This window comes from Macaca mulatta, chromosome X (assembly GCF_049350105.2).
Source record: "Macaca mulatta isolate MMU2019108-1 chromosome X, T2T-MMU8v2.0, whole genome shotgun sequence".
NCBI classification, from domain to species: Eukaryota; Metazoa; Chordata; class Mammalia; order Primates; family Cercopithecidae; genus Macaca; species Macaca mulatta.
This window is the reverse complement of record NC_133426.1, coordinates 15169366-15190267: the sequence shown is the minus strand read 5'-3', so window position 1 is coordinate 15190267 and position 20902 is coordinate 15169366. Positions and strand designations below refer to the sequence as shown.

The following is a 20902-nucleotide window of genomic DNA, read 5'->3' as shown; positions in this document are numbered from 1 at the left end:
TATAAAAGTCAAAATCAGGCAAACAATCTATGATGTCATAAATCAGGTTAGCAACTACTTTTGGAGGGTAGTAATGACTGAAAGGGAACATCAGGGTGTCCCTGGGGTTCTGTGATGTTGTGTTTCTTTATCTGAGGGTGGATTATAGAGAAGTGTTCAGTTTGTGAAAATTCATCAAGCTGAACACTTAGGATTTGTGTGCTTTTCTATGTTCATGTTATACTTCAGTTAAAAATTCACAGTGTGTGTGTGTGTGTGTGTGTGTGTGTGTGTCTGTGCGTGTGTGACAGACAGAGATGCATTTAACATTTTTGTCATGCTGTATTTTACTTTTTCAGAAATTTCATTTACTTGGAGTTAAGGCTTTGACATTCTAGAAATTTTAATTATGCAGCACAGTGTTATTTATGAGCTGTGAAGTGGGCTATCTCCAAAGAAAAATGCACTGGGAAGTTCCTTAAATGGAAATCATTTAAGGAAATCTCTTAGAACAGAACAGCTAGAGAGCTGATTTTTATTTCCTCCATTCAGAAAATAAGCCCTCTACTGAACACTCTGGTAAAAAACAAAACAAAGAAAAACATACTTTACATGATACCCTCTGATCCATGGTTCATCTGGGAAGCTTATAATCAATACAGGCTTATGAACCCTTAGCCACTGATTTGCCTAACTGATAATTTTCAGTACATTGGCCAAAAAATTCCCTGCTGGAGACTAGATGCAATGGTTTCTGGCTCTTAAATTATCTTCTGCTCTTAGAGTTGTCAAAACAAACTTTATTGGTAATTCATCCTTTTTAAAGTGCAGAATTCAGTGACTTCTGTAAATTTATCAACTTGTATAACCATCACCACAACCCAGTCTTTCCATCACTCCAGTAAGATCCCTCATACCTATTTGCAGTCAATTTCCATCCCTACTCTGGTCCCAGGCAACCACTGATCACCCTTTGTTTTTATAGATTTGCCTAATCTGGGCGTTTCTCCTAGGTGTTTTAGAGGGCCATACTTTTCAAGCTTCAGGACTGAAACATATTTTCAAACCCAAACAGCAATGTTGCTAATAACAAAGTAAAAACTCCTAACCATTATAATTGTTTCCTAGGGCTTCCATGACAAATTGCTACAAGTCTGGTGGATTAGAACCACAAAAATTTATTATTTCACAGTTCTAGAGGTTAGAAGTCAAAATAAACGTTTCAGCATTGCTGTATTTACTCTGAAGCCTCTAGGAGAAAATCTTTGCTTGCCTCTTCCAGCTTCTGGTCCTTCCAAGTTGCTATGGTTTGGATATTCGACCCCTTCAAATTTTATGTTGACGTGTGATCTCCAGTGTTGGAGGTAGAGCTTAACGGGAGGTATTTGGGTCATAGGGGCAATCCCTCATTAATGGCCTAGTGCCATTCTCATGGTAGTGAATGAGTTCTCACGCTATGATTTTCCATGAGAGCTGGTTATTGAAAAGAGTCTGCCACCTCCCTTCCCTCTCTCTTGTTTCTTCTCTCTTACCGTGCAATTTCTGTACACACTAGCTCCCCTTCCTTCCTTAGACTGGAAGCAGTCTAAGGCCCTCATCAGATGCAGATGCCAGTGCTATGCTACTTGTACAGCCTGCAGAACGGTGAGCCAAATAAACCTCTTTTCTTTATCAATTACCCAGCCTCAGGTATTCCTTAGTAGCAACACAAATGGACTAAGAAACAGGTGTTCCTTGGCCTGTGGTAACATAACTCCAATCTCTTCCTAGGTCTTCACATGGCCTTCTCCTCTGTGTATCTCTCTGTGTCCTCTCATCTTACTAGTCATTGGATTTATGGCCCACTCTCATCTTTTGTGTGATTTCATCTTGATCTTCAACTAATTATGTCTGCAAAGATCCTAGTTCCAATAAGGTCACATTCTGAGGTTCTACATGGACATGAAATTTGGGGGACATTATTCAGTCTACTACAATCATGGATTATTTTTGTCTTTCATGTTGATTCACAAAAATTATGTTGCTTTTACTTAGAAAGAGAGAAGTAAGTGTGTGCGAATGTGTGTAGCTGAAAATAAGTACCCAAGACACCATAGATCCAATAGGCGGGTGGAGATATCCCCTTGCTTTCAGGTGAACTTCTAGAGAACCACTGGGAAGCCATTTTGTGTGTATCCTGGCATTTGAGGAGGCTCACACCTGCCTGGGAACCCTAAAAACAGGAGGCTGTGGCTATGAATCTAAGAGAGCGGAGCAAAAAGAGAGCAGTAGCCTGTACTTCAAGAAAGAGCTACATACAGCTTAATTAACCAGAGCAATCAAGGTTTTGTTTGTTTTCTTATAGGCCAACTCCACCCTTGGGAAAAAGTTGGCTGACAGCCATCTTGAAAGGTTGAGGGCTGAAAATCTGAAAATCCAAGTGCTGAGGATCAAAATCTCTCCCCTGTCATAAAACTACATATGGATCTGCCCTTCAGTAGGAAATTCCCAAAAGTCTCCCATGAGATAAAGAATCAGTGCTGGAAAACTCACTCAGATACCACCACCACATCATGACAGAAACAGCTATGTGTGTGTTTTTTTAATTAGACCTCGTCTTCCTTGGAACTAACTCTGAAAGGGCCATAAACCTCAGCCACTCCAAAATCCCTCCCCAAAAGCAGGCTGCCAGGTGATGCAGGCCTAAGCTAGGTGAAGGATGTTTAACTTGGAATGATGTTTGCAGTCATATGATAATAACATTGGGTGGAACAATTCAGAGGCTGTTCTCATGATTACAAGTAATGGGGAAATTTTTATCATTTCAGAGTGACTGCAAAACTATGGAATCTGGCAAAGACTTTATTTGGAAGCGGGGAAGAAAGCCCACTGAATAGTTTTGAAGGGATAATGGAGGGAAAGAATTATGTTGTTTTCTGCTTTTGTCCTATAGAGTTCCATTTCAACACCAGGATACTTCCATGAAACAGTCTTGGCCATGTTGATGGTAAGGAAAGAATGACAGCTAATAACAGCTGCCTGTTATGTGTGATGCCATCTTAAGGACATCTCCCACATGTACACATTTTTTTGGTGACTATTTATGGGCTTACTGGCTAGGAAAAGACACAACAATTAAATACAAAAATATCAGATATTACAATGGTTCTATATTTGAATCCACTATTCAATACCACCCATAGCTATTGTCTGGAGCTCATGGTTTTTCTCTCTTTGCTGGGAAGTCTAAATGAATTCCACATTTTCTAGTCTTGAATCTGGCAACTCTTGATTTATTTAATATATCCTGACCATGAAAAACATTTTTAAAATATTGACTTACCACTCTGTCTGGGAAGGTAGGAACTCTGTATTTCTCTTCATTGACTGCAATATGCAGATTAGCATCTGAGCATTAAAACAAAGTAATATCAGAAGGAACTTTAAACAAAACAAAGAGAAACACTCAATGTTATGAATTAAAAGAATGAACCAGCTTGTGTGAGCAATACTCCAGATTAAGTGAATCCAGACACAACATCTGGAGTGATTCTGTAGCTTTCCTATATAAGGCCCAGCTCCTATGTAGTTCATGAATCCTGGAAAAAGGGTGGATCAAGGCATCTTGGACAAAAAGAAATAAAGACACCCAACTTTTTCTTTTAGTTGTTATGCCCATGGACTTCCTGGTAGCTCAGCAGAAGCCAAGGGAATAAATTGTACTTGGACAGATAGACAGTATTACAGCTGCTCAGGAACTGCAACACCTCTACACTCTGTAGTTTTCCTCAGAGGCACAGCACCTGTGGCACCCAGAACACATGCCGAGTGTCATCCAGACAGAGCCTAGGAAGGCAATCCCAAGGCAGTGCTCTCTCTGGCCTTTTTCCTGCTCCTTCCAGAAAGTTAGGGCATGGTCAAAGCTGGAATCTGACCTGCTAGGTAATGATAAAAGACCATAGACAAAACCACTGGGGAAAATGATTAACACCATAAGGAGACATTACTCCTCAGTCCCTTACAGTGGAGGGAAGGCCCATGTGCAGCCAATCTGTAGAGCTCATTAAATCGCTATAATTCATGAGTATACAGAGCAATGTGATCTAGTTGAGATTAATAAATATTCATTGTATAGTCTAATTAAGATGGAAAACACAATGAATACTTATTGATTGATTTTTTGGGGGTAAAATGACCAGTAGTAGCATTAACATGATTGTTGGGTATCAACACTGTTATGAAGTGAATTTAAAAAATATTTTATGTGCCGGTATCTTTTCCAGTTCATGAAGTTCTATTCTGTAGCTGATCTCATTCAATTCTGTAAAGCTGTTGTAATCCAGGCATATTTTGTCCAGGCTGGTAAAACTGGTACCAAAATAAGTTCTCCTATTTTGTATTTTTCGACAACTTTATGTTAAATAATTATAAACTTTAAATATATATAAGTCCCTCTTGTTTCCCTGGGAATACAACTCTGGATAGAACCTGATTTCACATAAAGCAACCCCTTCTCTCATGTCATTAAGAAATTAACACACATATACAGAATGGCAAACTGCTTTAAAAATATATTTTAAAAGTTGACCATTATTTTAGTATATATGGTGATGAAAAGTGTTACTTAAATTATATCTTTCTTTTTTTTTTTTTTAAAAAAAGAATGTTGTTTTTTCAGTTTGTGATTTTTGTTATTTATAAGAAGAGCGAGCTGGTTTTCTTATCAAACTGGAAACCTAGCTGTTTGAACCATGATGACATATCCAACATATTCTACCTTTTTGGAGTTTATCTTGAACCAATAAAAATTATGGGAGGAAATAACAGCTCATTGCTTGATTAATGATTAAAATTTTTAAAATGTTTCTCATGAAATGAAAGAATGGCAGACGTTAATATTGTTATTATCTTAATGGCCATGACTCAATTGACCCTAGAATGAGATTTCATTTGTCACATAGCATCTGCAAGGCTGAATTTTCATGATGCCAACCAATCTGGCACATCTCGTTTTCTGGCAAGCTCTTCTGGCCTCTGGCAGGTTTAGCCTAATGGAGCACTATCCACCCAAGGTCCAGTCCAACAGAGGAATCACACATTACATGCTTCCCAGAGGGTACATCCTGGGGCTGCTTTACAACTCTGCTGGCAACACAGGAACTTCCCGTCCACGAAGAACCCACTATGGTACTTGATCAGCAGATGGGGGTTACCCCTTATCTCTGAGGAGCAGACAGGAAGAAAACAAGACGTTAGCAAACGTTGATCCAAGAGGAGAAACATATTCAGTAAGTGCTGTAATCACAGAACAATAAAAACCCCATTTGGCCAGCAACCAAGGTAAGAGCAAATGGTTCCAGAAGGATATAGGTCTTTCACTCAACAGTTAATAAGCCAAAAAGAAAAAAGAAAAGTCTAACCATGAGTATGTTGAGAACAACACAATAACATATCATTTTTGAAGAAAAAATAACTAGTAAAATGCATATACAGATCAGCCTGATGTTAGGATTTTAGAGATAGATCCGTAAAGAAAGAGAGTGGGTTATAGCACATGGTGTTTTCTTGTGGCAGAAGGGGAAGGGTGGGGCTAAATTTTAGCAAAAAGTTCTTTAAAAAGGCCCAGATAAACATACACTTCTATCTACTTTTTATTGTGAAAATTTTCAAATGTACAGAAAAGTTGCAAGAATAAAATTAATACAATGAGCATCCATATGTCTTTTACCTAGACTCACCAATTATTAACTGATTGTCACATTTGCTTTATCACTTTCTCTCTGTACATATGTATTATTTTTTCACTTTTAAAATCATCATTATATTGTGCTTAATAATTTATGAGGAAGTAGTAGATTGTATGACCTAAATAATGTCATCCATAAATGCTTCAGTACATAACTTATATTAACAAGGACATTCCCTTATACAACTGTAATACAGTTATCAAACTCAGGAAATTTAACACCGATACAATGTGATTATTATTAATTTTTAAAATTTTTTAATTTTTATTTTACTTTAAGTTCTGGGATACATGTGCAGAACGTGCAGGTTTGTTACATAGGGATACATATGCCATGCCGGTTTGCAGCACCCATCAACCCATCATCTAGGTTTTAAGCCCCCCATGCATTAAGTATTTGTCCTAATGCTCTCCCACCCCTTGCCCCCCATCCCCCAACAGGCCCTGGTGTGTGATGTTCCCCTCCATGTGTCCATGTGTTCTCATTGTTCAACTGTCACTTATGAGTGAGAATATGCGGTGATTGGTTTTCTGTTCCTGTGTTAGTTTGCTGGGGATGATGGCTTCTAGCTTCATCCATGTCCCTGCAAAGGACATGAACTCATTCTTTTTTATGCCTGCATTTATTATTTAATAAATATTTCATCTTAAAAATTTTTCTAATTATTCCAATAATGGCCTTTATAATCACTCACTTTTTTTTCTGATCAAGGATCCAATTCAAAATCACACATGGCACTTTGCTTCCCTTAATTTAGAACTGCTTCTCATCCCTTCCTTGACTTTTGTGACTTTGACATGCTTATACTAAGGAATGAATGGTTTATGGGGCTACTTTCCTAGGAATATGTGCATATTTTAAAAAGCCACAGGAATAGGGCAATGTATAATTCAAATAAATGAAATTTTAATCTATAACAAATTAGCCTCTTTTGAAATACAACAGAGAAACCTACAAGATCTTAGTATATTTTAAGAAGAGTATCTAGGTGAGAAGGGCTTGTTCTATGTGTGCCTTTAACTCTTTCTCTCTTGACTTAATGTTCATCTTGAGATTTCCTTATGTTGATCCCAGGAGAGTTCTGCTTCTCCTTTACAGTCCTGACTCAAGGAAGTGTATGGAGATAATACTTACTTTACTGGGTCTTTGGGAGGCTGTTAGATAACGCATGTAAAGCAGCTAGCAGTGTTTGACCCAGAGTAAGTAGGTGTTCAATAAACAGTGGGCTTTAGTGATATCATTCCCTTAATTTAACTTAGCTCAGTTTAGCTGAAAAGCTGGCGTTTTCATGTGGCAGAAATCACAAAAGGCAAAAAGAGTTAAAATTATAAAATGTAAGTTTCTAATTCTGGTTCCAAATGGCCATTGCAATCTCTTGAGCACATTACTTGCCTTCCTACTCTCTAAGCTCCTGGCCTCCGCGTGTTGGGATTCCTATTATTTCCTTACTACATGGATTTGGTTTCCTGGGTAACTAATTCTTTTTCCAACCAAATCCAAAAGTCAACATTGCAACAATCTCACCACCTAATAATGACAATAAGAGGAACTCATATACTCATATATCTATAGGACTTTACATTTACATATTTTCCTTTACACATGTCCTCTAATTTAATCGATTCAAGAGCCTGAGGGGTAGCTATTGTTATTATACCTCTCACACAGTTAGGTAAACTGAAGTGCAGAAAGGTAGTACAATTGCTCAAGTTCACAAGCTTAATAAATAGCAGACCTGGGACTCAGCCTCAGGCTTTTTCTACTACATCACGAGGTACAGGTGCCAACTCCTCTGCAAAACCCCCTTCTGTTTTAATTTTTGGAAGGAAGGGCACATTTTTTCCACATCTGGTTAGTTGAATTCAGAACCATGATAGTTGACACACACTCCACACTCCTATGTTACCACTGAATCAGCCCAAACCTTCCAAGTGTAGGTTAACATCTGGAAAATTCTGTCTTAAATGTCTACCTCAGTTTATAATGCTTGAGCCAAATAATAGACACAAAAGTCAGGAGGAGTCATTATAGCACAATGAAACTTTGTAGGGGAGAATATTTGAGCAGGAGAACCTCTTTGTTTTCCTGCAGCAGGTTGGTTGGCCAACTTGACAGCAAATCCCATGCACCTTCTTTCTCACTATCTTCCAGCACAGAGACTGGAAAAAAAAGATACTGTCTCTAGCCTCCACATCAATGGCCATCAGATATAGTTCTGGATAATGTGACATAAGCACATAAGTTTGCAGGGAGGCTTCTGGGAAGGTTTGGAATCTCTCCAGCAGCCTCTAAGGATAACAGAGCAGAAAGCTAGGAGGAGCCTGCATACCTACTGACTTCACTGAGTTGCTGCACTAGCCCTTGACTGACCGCCTACCTTTGCATTTGTTACTGTGGGAGAAGAACAAAAGTGGATTTGCTTCAGCAACTGTTTGATGTCTTTTTACCTGCAGCCCAAAGCATCACTAACTGATACAAACTACTTATTGTGCATAGAGACAAATCACTTATTGTGCATATGGCAGCTGTAGTGATGGGGACTCTCTGCAGTTTTATGAGGGGCTAGGAGATGTGTTTTTGCTTCTTTCTCTGCTCTTCCTTTACATTTCATATGTCTTCACATGAGCTGCTCAGGCACATGAGATCTAGCAGGGCATGACCAAGAGCTGCACATAGGACATAGCACCTACCGCTCAGGAAATTCCACCAAAGGAGACTAAATGGGAAGCAGAATCTTAGGGCTCCTCCTAGAAGCCCTAGTGTAACCACAGTGACTCATGTTTGTGCATAAGATATTTTAATATATTTATGAGTGTCTCATTTGTGGCTCGTGACTGCTCTAGGAGAAAAGAAATGTGATCTCCTATTTTACAGGTCAAGAAACTTAAATCCAGAGATGTTAGATGATTTTATTAGGCGACACAGCAAAGCAGGACTTTGCTGCGGGTGTATCTAACTCTAGAGCGGTTGCCTTTCTCATTTCGATGAGCTGGTGGTGGGTAGAGGGAAGCTTCTGTCCCCCAATAGACCACTTGCTACCTGCAGAATGGGTTGCTAAACCTTTTTATGCAAAGGAAAAATTAAGCCCCATGTGTGAAAAGGGTATATTTGCATCAAAGTGGAGTAACTGCGTGTAATTTGAGGTGTACCGAGCAAGAATCATCATCTAAACATAAATAAAATAAAATAAAATAAAATCTTCCTCCATCTAGGAGCATAATACCTGAAATTTCACAACAAACGGAACAATTCATTTGAGTTAAATATTGTTTTCACACCATTACCCATCTTTAAAATACCACAGAGGGAAATACTATAGTGCCAAATCATTAACAATGATTCTCTCCCTTCTACCAAAAGTTGTTACCAGGGCGGCCTAAACATCACTGAATAAAAGCGTCAGTAAATCTTCAGTTTTGCCTAGCATTTACAATGTATTGGTTAAAAAGTCAGGTTTAGGTAATTGAGTTCTGAGTCCCTCATTACTGTATCTATGACATTGGCCATGTTTTAAAAACTTCACTTGTCTGAAAAATGGAGAATAATATTACCTCTTTCCATAGAGTTGTTAAGAGCGTTACCTAAAAAAATGTTTTACAAGTATTTGAAAAGTAGCTGGCAAAAGGTAAATGCTCAGTATAAGTATTAGATGTAACTTTCTATAAACATCAAGTCTGGTACCTACAGGACTTGACATATCCCCATGATGACCTAGACTTTCCCCCTGGTAAAGGCAAGCATACTGAGTGGAGAGCAGGTGGCCTGGCTTCCCCTAAGCTGCTGGGAAGGCACAATACTGGCTCTGTGCGGGACAGAGTATCCGATCCACAGGCTTCCTTATGTAACAATGCGAATGCAAAAATGAGGATGAGTCTGACACATTCCCTGATATTAGTAGGAAAATCAGTAGATTGTCTTTTGGCATTGAGTCTTTTTACTGCCGTATCTTTCCTCCACCAAGCCTCAAAAAACGACTCTCTTTTATGACATTTTTTTGACCTTTCTCTTTCAACATTTCTTTTTTTGAATTACCTTTTTGTAATGCTTTCAACCACTGACTTCGGCTCTCTTCATTTGATGCATAGACATAGAGAAGCCCATCTTTATAGACAATCTGGAAAGGAAAATATTTGGTGTGTTTATATATAATTGCACTTAGTTCACTTTGGTGCACCTGCAAATTATTTGTCATCCAAAAGAAACCTTGAGTTTGCTTATATAGTATACATCAGCTCTGGAATTAGATGGAAAAAAAATCTGCTTAAAAAAATCCTCCAGCTATCAGTTTGTTTTATCCCAGACACTCCTATACTTTGGAAAATTACAGCGATGATGCACCCAATAGTAGTAGTGAACACTGAGTTCTCATCACGGATGCCCCGGACTATGGACATTAATATGTTAGACATTACACGTGTCTTAGGATTGTTCTGGTCCATTTGCCTACCCAGTGCATGATTTCCTTACAGCCCACTGGAAAATGTTTAACTGCTCTATCTTTAAAAATACCTTCAAGGATGGAATGTTCTTTACTATGTCATCTCTGCCAATATGCATATATTCTGATCATTATACAGTTCACACTTACTTTGAGTAAAAATATGTCTCCCTGTTACTTCCATCTGTTTAATCATGTGGCACCCCAGGAATCCCCAGAATATATTTCTATTTCTTAAGACAAATGTTTGAACATTTGAAGGTTACAATATCTTCTCCAGATCTTTCTCTAGTTTATTCAACTCTGGTTGGTAAATATACACATTTGTTAAACACTTACTAGTTGCTGGGCTCTTTCCTAGCTACTTCAATATTTTAATCTTATTTCAACTCTATGAGAAATGGAAGTTGAGTATGTGTTTATGGTTGCACAAGTATAAGTGGTGGGACTAGGAACTCTGTGGGGGCTCCAAAGCCTGTGATCTTTTGAGCACCCTGTGCATCTGTGAGGTGAGTTTGCAGCATCTTCCATGAGCATGACTTCCCCTGGTTTCCCCCCATTGGGTAATTTTTTCGTGAAAAAAATGCTTATGTAGAGATGAGTTCTCACTATGTTGCCCAGGCTGGTCTTGAACTCCCAGCCTCAAGTGATCCTCCCTCTTTGGCCTCCCAAAGTGCTGGGATTACAGTCATGAGCCACTGTGCCTGGCCTGGTAATATTTTTTCCAAATGGGAAGTATGGGTTGTTAATCAACTGGATTATTGTATTTCATTTTTGGCCACAGGTTCCTAATACTAGCACAGGGTAGTCAGGCCATCTGAAAGACAATCCATCTACCTTTAGATCAGAAATGTAACTTTTTATGATATAAGAAAAGTTGGGCATGACTTAGATTAGGCCACTTCCAAAAGGTACTGTCAGCATACACTCCATACCATGCCATTGTTTAAAATACTTCAGGATAAAATGAAAACTCCTTAGCATGGTCACCTCTCCAGGCTCATCTCTTTCACTGTCGCATGGGCTTTTCTATTCATAGGGACTACTTAGTGCTCTCTAAACATATCATACTATTTCATCAGTGCCTTGACACCTTGACACCTGCTGCTTCTTTTGTCCCACTGTCCTTCTCATATTTGCTGGGCTAAATTTTACTTGTCCTTCCCAACTTGAGTGTCACCTCCAATAGAATATCTCTCTAGCCTCTTGGAGCGAGGAATGAAGCTTCCACATCCTGGGACTCCACGGATGCGTTCTGCTGACCTCCACCTGAACACGCACCCTCACTGCTTTGTAATGGTCTGTGTATTAGTTTATTTTGCCACTTCCCTGTCAGTGCCTTGGGGTAGGAGCAGTGTTTCGTTCCCCATAGTATGCCTACTACTGTGTACCACATCAGAGATACTCAGCAATGTGTGTTAAAAGAGATCATCAGACCTGAGGCAGGTCAGGTCACTGCGACTTACACTCCTATCTTGCTTCCCTTCCCTCCAGAGAAGGCAGATTGTGGACAGAATTTTAGCAAAATGCCCAACTCCCATGTGGGAATATTCCAAGCCTTGTTATTGTCTGAATAGATTATTTTGAAATATCCTTATTTTCCCTGGATATATTGAGTTTACAATAGAAAAATTAAAGGAAGAACTATCCACCCAATGTAATGTTGTTCTTCCCTTTACCTGAAATGGGTACTGTCTCTCCACAGGCGTCTGCTCCTCGAGATTTACTTTCTCCACACATCTGATTTTCTTAATTTCGATGGATCCTTTTCTGCTGCCCCTTTTCTGAATTAAAAAACAAAATGTAAGATACCTCATGCAATACATCATGGTGCACAAGGAAAAGCATAAAGCTCAAGTCATGCTTGAGAGGGAGATTGGGGTAGGGGGTGGGCAATGGAGAGTCACTTCCCATTATCCCGTAATAGTCAAAATCCAATGACAACAGAATCTATTCCTTGAGTCTGGACACAAACACATACATTCCAGTGGTTAATAATCTTGTTTGATTATCTTGAAATGTGTTTCAAATCACCTACCATGTGGTTAATATACTCAGGAAAATCAAGATTTAACTTCTGCAAAGCATCTTCATTTTGGTTCAACCTTATGACAGTATTTCAGTATTTTTACTATAGTAGAATTCTCAACTGTCCAGGAATAGTCTTATTTCTAGCATTGTTTTAAGGCACTATTGCCATTTAAGGCTGGGTAATTATTTGTTGTGAGGACTGTCCTGTGCACTGCAGGATGGTTAGCTGCATTCTTGGCCTCTACTCGCTAGATGCCTTTAACACTTACTGTTCCTATCCCCCAGCTGGAACAACCCAAAATATCTCCAGTCTTTTCCCAGTGTCACCTGGGGAGCAAAAATGCCCTCAGTTGAGAACCACTGTTCTAAAGTTATAATTTGCCTTAGTAAAGTTAACTAATGTTTTAAAATCCTTTATCTTGAATTCATTATACTTTCATTAAGAAAAGGTCATGTGATAAGTGGATAGAAGTGGATCTTCACTGTGTACGCTAAGAAACCTGATATTCTTTCGTTATGATCAAGTACGTTGTGGAGACTTAGGAAAAGTAATAAATAGTATAAAAACAATGGAACACATGATGTCTCACCATTTTGTCATATTCATAGTAGGAAAGGTTTGTTTTGGTCAAAACAAAAAGCCGTTCTTTGTAATTATTTGGTGACATTTTCTTCTTTTGCTGTGACCTTTTGAGAAGAAGTTCTTCTAGAATAGATTTTGTATCCATATTATCATCCTAAACAAAATAAATAATTAAAATGAGTATTTGCAGCATCTAGGTAAGTTCTCTTTAACCTTCATATCTTTTCCTCAACTATTTCCTATTAAGGGATAATATAAATGCTAATTTTTAAAAAATGAGACTGACTTAGGATTATAGAATAAATTACACAATAGCTACAGTTTTTCTGCTGCCTTTGCTTCGGATTTTATAAATATGCTGATTTTTAAAAAACACTTTATATATTTGACTCCTCCCACTGTGGATAATAAATTCATCATCTTTGCCTCATTCTCCAGACCACCTTATCAAAATGCTCCTTACTCTTTAAACATTCTATACGTGTTGGTTGAATTGAATTGGATATAATAAAACTTTAAAAAATTTAACTCCAGACAGCTCACAATTTATGAAGTAATGGCCAGTAATTTGACCAAATTACCCAAACCACTATGAGACACTGACATTATTGTAAATAACACCTGCAGCCCCTGATCATGACCAGATATTTAACATAAATTACACAGGTATAATTTTCAATATCTATGAGAATTTAAAATCAAAGTGAATGCCTAAGATAAGATAAAATGAGGAAAATGTATGAGGGCGCAATAACAGATGCTATCAAAAGAGATTTAAAAGAACTGAAAAAAATGAGTACATTTACAAAGTAAAAAGACCCTTCCTTTTTATTCCAAAATTATGTAAAACATTAAAACTTAAGCTATTTCTGAAAAATAAATGCATTCATTTTCTACTTCTACTAAGACAGTTACTTCATCCCTCAGTCTCATATCAGGTCTGATCATGAAAAGTAGCAATGTTGAGCAGTAGACCAGAGAGACAAACTTCCTTATGTTCTTCTTTGCTTTGCGAAATTGCATCGTTATTTGAATTCACATGCCCAATAGTTAAGATCTTTCTTTACTGATAATCTGAAGGCTTTACTCACCTTAGACTCGCTAGAGCCAAAGTATACGTGTGGTCCTTACCTTTAACTCTCAAGCTCTAAGCAGAAAGTTACTGCTTTGAGGCACCATCACTCATATTCCCTCTGGCTATGCCAGGGTCATGCATTCAAAAGAAGATATTTGCATTCCACTTATCAGTCTTGATCAGGAAGCACCCACACAGGCATTGCTCTGTCTGCATGGAGGCGGGTGCCAAGTGAACCCATCCAGTCACTAGAGGGCACTTCTCACTGGCCTGGGAGTATGATGGACCCACTATGGCGAAGAGTGAAATGAAAGGGAGACTAAGAAATACAGCCTGGCATTGAATAAACCATGGTTGACTCCAGCCTGCTTTCCTCCTAACATAGACCACACAACTCTCAAAGTGGAATTAAGAAAACCAGCTTTTATTATTTACTACATAGAACAAAAGATTATTTATTAATTCCTAAACTGTCCTCCAAGGGCATTATTTGATTTTTAGACAGAAGTAGTGGAAACCTTATCCATTCAATATAATAAAGTCTTGGTTACTTTTTGCTTGGGATATTTTTTTAGCTATTTAAAAAGGATAATTCTTTCACAAAAGTAGAATGGGTTTCTTCTGAGTACAATGGGTGCTATTTGCAATGGTCACTGGTTTCTTTGTCCAGTGATCAAAGACAGGGCAGAGATCAGGGTATAGTAGAGCCTATGGAGGTAGGTAGCATGCCTTCCTTTTATCTCTGCTTCCATTGTGAACTCTACATATCCACCTGCCCCGGTAAGTTTATTTTCTACACCCAAAGTCTGTGGCCAGAAGAGAATTTGTTCGGAGACTTATAGAAACCATGAGGGTCTACTTTTTTTGAGTGAAAGCCTCCTTTGGGGAGGCAATATCACACTGCATATAGTCGTAGGGTACTTTTGCCTTTTATATTTCTATATTTTACTAATGAGGCAGAAGGAGAAAGCTGTGAAAACTCTTGCCAATTTTTTATATCCACAGCTGAAATATCATTCCTCAAAGCAGAGTGCTAATTAAATGGATCTGATTAGTTGAATAGAAAATTTACTTTTTAATTTTTTTAGATGCTGAATCAATTTGTGACATTAACAACACTGTTTTAAAAATGTAAAAATCCCAATGTCCAAGGAGCTATTCAGTCTTTCCCAGTACTACGTGCTGATATACATATTTTTCTGTCTATAGAACTTTCACACCTAGGCAGGGCACAATGTCTCATGCCTGTAATCCCAGCACATTGCACATTAGGAGGCTGAGGAGGGAGGATTGCTTGAGGTCAGGAGTTTGAGACCAGCCTGGGAAACATAGTGAGACCCTGTCCCTAGAAAATGTTTCTAACAAATTAGCAGACATGGTGGCATGCACCTGTAGTCCCAGCTACTAGGGAGGTTGAGGTGGGAGGACCACGCCAGTGCACTCCAGCCTGGGCGACAGAGTGAGACCATGTCTCCTAAAAAAAAAAAAAAAAAAAAAAGAAAGAAAGAAAAAGAAAAAGAAAAGAAAAAGAAAACTTTTACGTGCATGACACTAAAGGTGAGAATTTTTGGAATTTTATATAAAAAATTAATAAGATGAGTCATAGAGACCACTGACAAATTCACAAAGTTGCCTCTATATAGTGAAAGGAAGAACATTGAGTAAAAAGGAAGGTATTGAGCCCTCAAGCACCTTCTCCAGTAAACCTCCAGGGGTTTACAAGCGTTGTTACATCTGATGAAATATAACTTGTGAAATTTCAACATAATTATTCATTTCAAAATCCTGCGCTTTATACATTTTTTTGCTTTCACTTTAAGATTCATATGCAATATATGTTTATTCTATAAAGCCAAGAGCTACAGACAGGGAAAAGAAAAACACAGCACATCTCTAGATGTTTTTCTTTTCAAATATTTATGTGCATACGCTTATTTTCTCAAAGATGGGTTCACATACTGTGCACTTGAGTCTGTAATATGTTGTTCTCGTGTAACAAACACCTGAAGCTACAGATTTTTGAGGTACCCATCCAAGAGGAACAGTCCTTCAAAGCTCCACTCCCTAAGCTGGGCTACTGAGGCTTCCTAACAATCTTGAAGGACCCCGTCTTGATGACTCAAGCTTTTTTTCATTTCCGGATCAGTTTCTTCTAAGATAAACTATGTGGTTTCTGCTTAGGCTTGGACTTGCCTTTCTCCTTCTATTTATTTCTGTCCCTTCCTTATACTTCTCCTTTCTCCTCTACATGTCCTAAATTCTAATTTGAAAACATTTCTATGGTCTGTCTTGATATAGAAGGATAGTTGGATAGTTGCTGATGATTAATTTTTAGAAATGCAATATCTTCCCCCCCCCTCGTATTTTGACAATAAATAAACAGGGCTCACTGTTAAGTCAAATGCCTGTCCAACAACTAGCAAACCCTGCTCTTCTTATGCTTATTTAAGGAAAATTCAGTTGGGAAGGTGAAACAAAAAACCTTTTATAGTAAAATGAGATCCTAAACCCAGTCAGTATTAAAAAGAAATCTATTTCCATAGAGGAGCTAGTGGGATTTGGGTGGACTCTCATATTACCACCCACATAGAATAAATAGACCTATCAATTTGCTTACCAAATAGCCCAGGCTGCCTATTTTCATAAACGGATGACACTAGGAAGCGATTACGGCACAGAGGAGACACAAAAACCTGGCAGAAATCAATATAGTATTTCCTATAAGGAAGCCAGCAGCCATTAGATAACCTCTTACATACATAAAAGGTGTGTGTTAAATTAACATGACTTGTAATCACTATAGTTTTTTAGGATTTATAAGGAAACGATGTCATGAGAGTAAGAAGTTCAAGTCGGCAGTTCTATTTGACACGCTTGATTTTGAACGCACAGTGTGTCCAACATTGAACGACTGGTTCCAGAAATAAAGATCAGCTGTCCGTGGCCCTGAGTGATGATGAACAAGTTTGAGAGATGGGCTGCATAACTAATTAATATGCAAGATTGCTGTGGGGTGGCAAACTTGGAAGGCATGGAGGAGGTTACAGAATTGTCATTTGTAAACCGTGTCACCCTGGCCAAACTCCTCCCTTGCACTAACCTTCAGTTTTCTGATCTGTAAAATGAGATAGGTAATGACTCTCTTACTTTACGGGAGTTAAATGAGAAACCTTGTGGGAAAGTATTTGGCACATTGTGGGTACCAACTATGTTTTAAAAAAGAAAAGATGGGGAAAAAAATGTAGGTGCTAGAGTAGAGTCCATTCACTTTGCTATGAAAGGTCCAAGGAAGACAAGGCTGTTTTTTTTTTCTTAAGATAACCAAGTAAGGTATTTTAGAAGGGAGCACATTGAAATTAGACTTTGAAGGATGAGAGTGATTTTGTGATAATGATCCTAGCCACTGCTTAAGGAGGGCTCACTATGTGCCAGGCTGTTTAGAATTTACTGGTCACAACTCCTCCATGGGGTAGGTCATGACACCTCCACCTTATGGGGTAGGCCAGAACACCCACACCCTATGGGATATTTTGGGATACTCCCAGCCCATGGGGTAGGTTGTGACAGAGTCACCTTTTAGAGTAAGTTGTAACATCATTCCCTGCTTATAGCTTATGGAGCTGCAATAGATAAATAAATTGCCCAGCTCACACTGCTAGTGGGTGGAGCTGGATTTGAATCCTGGCAGTCTAACTCCACAGCCCATATTCGCGACCATGATTCTAATGCTAGAGAAGGACATGCCTGCTGTGCGACCCTCCTAAACCAGAGACTGCTCTAACCTAAATAAAGGAAGGCGGTCATAGGGATGTCAAACCTTATAGGAAACTTAGAAGTCATTTTACAGATGTAACACTGAGCCCCAGCAGCCTAAGTGACTTAGCCAGTACCATTAACAAGTGCTCTAAGAGGCATGGCCCTGGGAGCCAGCTTCAGGTGTCATACCTGTACAACGTCCACTCCACCGATGGCAGTAAACAGAGTAGGAGATATCTATGTGTTCAGCCAAACATACTACAGCTTTGCTAAGGGACATAGTTTGGTGAAACTACCCATGAATTTGAGTCTTAACAGACCCGTGCAAGAGACATTTTATTGGATATATCAGAACGATGTTACCTATAATCTTTCAATAGGAATCTCCTGCTGAAAGGTAGTGTTAAATAACAAAATTTGAAACCACATTTTGAAAATAGGTAAGAACATACAACCTCAAAAGTTGGAATAAATTCTCAGTGGTACAGAAGGGGAGCAGGAGACAGGATGCCAAGGGAGATAGGGTTATCTAGTTAAATGTCCATTGGATAGTTCCCTCAACCAGGAAGTGTATTCCCTCACTGGCTCAGGGTGGTGCCTTTAAAGATTTATCCTTTAAAATTCAGAGATAAGGATAGCAATTCCTTACCCTTTGACTTGGTTTAGTTATCCTCTCTTACTTTACATGCCATGTAGCTAAAGATTTTGGGAGGTGTCAAGATTTTAAAATAATACATGTGGTGGGAAGGCAGTAGAGCAGGAAGGGTGGGAAAGAAAGGGAAGACGCTCCAAGTGGGGCAGGATCTGGAAGGGAAACTGGAGGGCCCTGTGACAAACTTGATCTTCAAATATTTGCCCAAATGCCAGGCCTGCTTATCTTCCTGCTAAATAACTGAACAAAATGTGATGGTAAGTTTAAACAAGAACAAAATGTTTGACTGATAATCAAGTAAAGTGGTTCCAAAAGTCTTATGATGCTGGCCAAAGACAAATACTGGCTTCACAGAACCTGACAGATCCTTATTTCCCATGATGTTATTCAGGAGAGGGAAAGTTAAAGTTGATCTTGGCATGATATGGACAGAAATCTTTTAACATTGACAGTCAAATTCTCAGCATCTTGGAGCATCACACCTTAATTGATCCAAAATGAGTGTATAAAAACCAGACACTTTGGGAAGATCATTTTCTCACAAAGAAGGCAAGAATCTTAATGCTAGTCCTTTTGGAGCTAAGTTTTGCTTTAGGTGTGAGATTAATCTTCAGTGTCCCATAGAGCTTTTCTAAGTCTTTTCCTCTTTTCACTACCCTCTTTCTTTCTGCTCCCTCTCCTCTGCCTAGGGCACTCTCTCTGGGCACCTTCCTTAGGAGAAAAGCAAAAAGCAATAAATCCATGAGCTAGCATCTCATGCTGAATTAAACATGTTACACTGCTTATGTGATGCAGGTTGGCGTGAGTGAAAGCAGCGAGCTGGGTTCGAATCCCTGCTCTGTCTCTGTGCAACCTGTCATATGTTACTTAACCCAGCTAAACCTCAGCTTCCCCATCTGTAAAGGCAGTGAAACAATAACCACTTCGAAAGGTTATGAGTAGTCGAGAAGATGGCAGCCTAATGCCCAACACCCTAGTAGGTGTCCTAAAAACTTATGTCCCTTCTCATTGCTCCATAGGCAAAGTTTTAAAAAAGACCATAGCAAAGTTAAAAAACTAAAGACAATGAAATGATAATGATCCTTAATGATAAAATTTTACTTCCCATCCCTCTGTCCCCAGCTCCTGTGGATAGGAGATAATGGGAGGCAGGAAGACCTCCTCATGTATTGTCATGTCAACACCAGTCCATAGCAGGTTTGTAGCAGACTTTCCAGCTTGAGACGAGTTACCATAAAATGAGGTTGAACCAGCCCCTTATTGACTGTGTATCTGTGCCACATATGTCCAACAAATAAATACTTGGATGTGACTCAAAGTGTGGTCTGTGCACTTGCATCATCCGGGCGTTCATTAGACATGCAGACTCTCATTTCCCACCTGAGACCTCGCACAGCCAAATCTTCATTTTAGCAAGATCCCCAGGCGATCCATGTGCACAGGAAAGTTTGAGAAGCACTTATATGGACCACAAAGTTATACTCCTTTACAAATCCAATGAAATCATTGTGGCCCACAAAATCTTTTAAAATTATATGGATGTGAGTACAACTGTATGGTTTACCTCCCTCCCATCTGTCTATCTCCATCTAAAATACATAAAGCACTTGATTTAGAGAGACCTCAGGAACCTAAGAGCAAATATTTGTAGCTAAAGTAACATCATAAAAACACAGGTAAAGAAGGTACAAGGAACACTTCTATGTCTCTTTGTAAGCAGTTATGAGGCCAATATGAAAAGCTGTGGAAAGGCAATACCTAAAGAAGAGGATGGAGAAAATTAGCAGAGAATACAGCACAAAGTTAGATACAACTGGTGGTGATATGTACACAACCTGATAGCTTCCCTAACTGAGATTTTGAGCAAGGAGTGAATTTTTACAGTGAAATTATAGCAGTTTCAGCCGTTGGCCTCCAAATTACCTGGTCCCATCTAAAGTCCCAGAGGAAGCCCTAGTAATTTCATATTCAAAATGTTGTACTATTTTTCTTAAAGTGAGCTTCCCAAAGTTTGTAACTTCAGGCCCCACAACACCGGGAACCAAACCTATTTTCCCCATAGTATACGACACTGAGTAGCCACCTGCCGCTTAAACGCACCATCTCGGCTTGTTCCGTGCTTGCCTGGGTCCGCCGTGGTGGTTGGTCTGCTCTTGCAGGAACACAGCTCCAGCTGTCCTGTTTCCAGAAGCAAATTGTTTCACATTTTCCTGGCTGCCGGGTCAGAAATGGCTACATTACTCAGTGCCCCCAACACATTTATTGTCCTACAGAGCCTTACACAATCCCACAGGAAACCACGCTCAACACTTAGCCAACACTTGTTGATCTGATTGAACGCAACAAAAACGGAGACAAAAGCATACTTCATAAAGGTTAAAATTTTGATAACTATAGCTCCCGCTTTTCCCAGGCAGCTCTCGGGTACATGTGATAACCCTGCCTTTGTTTGTAGAGCTCTGTGCTGGAAAGGACAAGAAAATATCTCGGCAAAACCCGACTGCTGACGCTGACTTCTCTCACACGAGCCAGGAAACCATTAGGTAATGCCAAAGCGCACAGAGAATATGCAATGAAAACTTCAACTCAACATTTGGACAAAGGAAGGCCAGAGAATACGTAAGAACAGTTCATATGATGGAAAAGGAGCTTATTTATATAT

The 20902-nt window shown here is 39.0% G+C and overlaps 1 protein-coding gene across 9 annotated transcripts in view; it reads right to left on the bottom strand.

The window, feature by feature from the left end:
• Positions 1 to 20701, bottom strand: part of BMX (BMX non-receptor tyrosine kinase) — a 54715-nt gene extending 34014 nt beyond the window's left edge. For 2 of the 9 annotated variants that reach the window (XM_001101349.5, XM_077988450.1), the window contains exons 1-6: positions 20341 to 20701; positions 12765 to 12911; positions 11823 to 11927; positions 9738 to 9819; positions 5061 to 5180; positions 3302 to 3366 (exon numbers count right to left, since the gene is read on the bottom strand). In XM_001101349.5, coding sequence (XP_001101349.1) covers positions 3302 to 3366; positions 5061 to 5180; positions 9738 to 9819; positions 11823 to 11927; positions 12765 to 12911; positions 20341 to 20343 — 522 coding nt within the window. In that variant the 5' untranslated portion in view covers positions 20344 to 20701. Of the gene's footprint in view, positions 1 to 3301; positions 3367 to 5060; positions 5181 to 9737; positions 9820 to 11822; positions 11928 to 12764; positions 12912 to 13848; positions 13966 to 20323 lie in introns of those variants that run through there. The other 7 variants (XM_015126998.3, XM_077988456.1, XM_077988451.1 and 4 more) reach the window with 6 other exon arrangements.
• Positions 20702 to 20902: the final 201 nt, after the last annotated feature.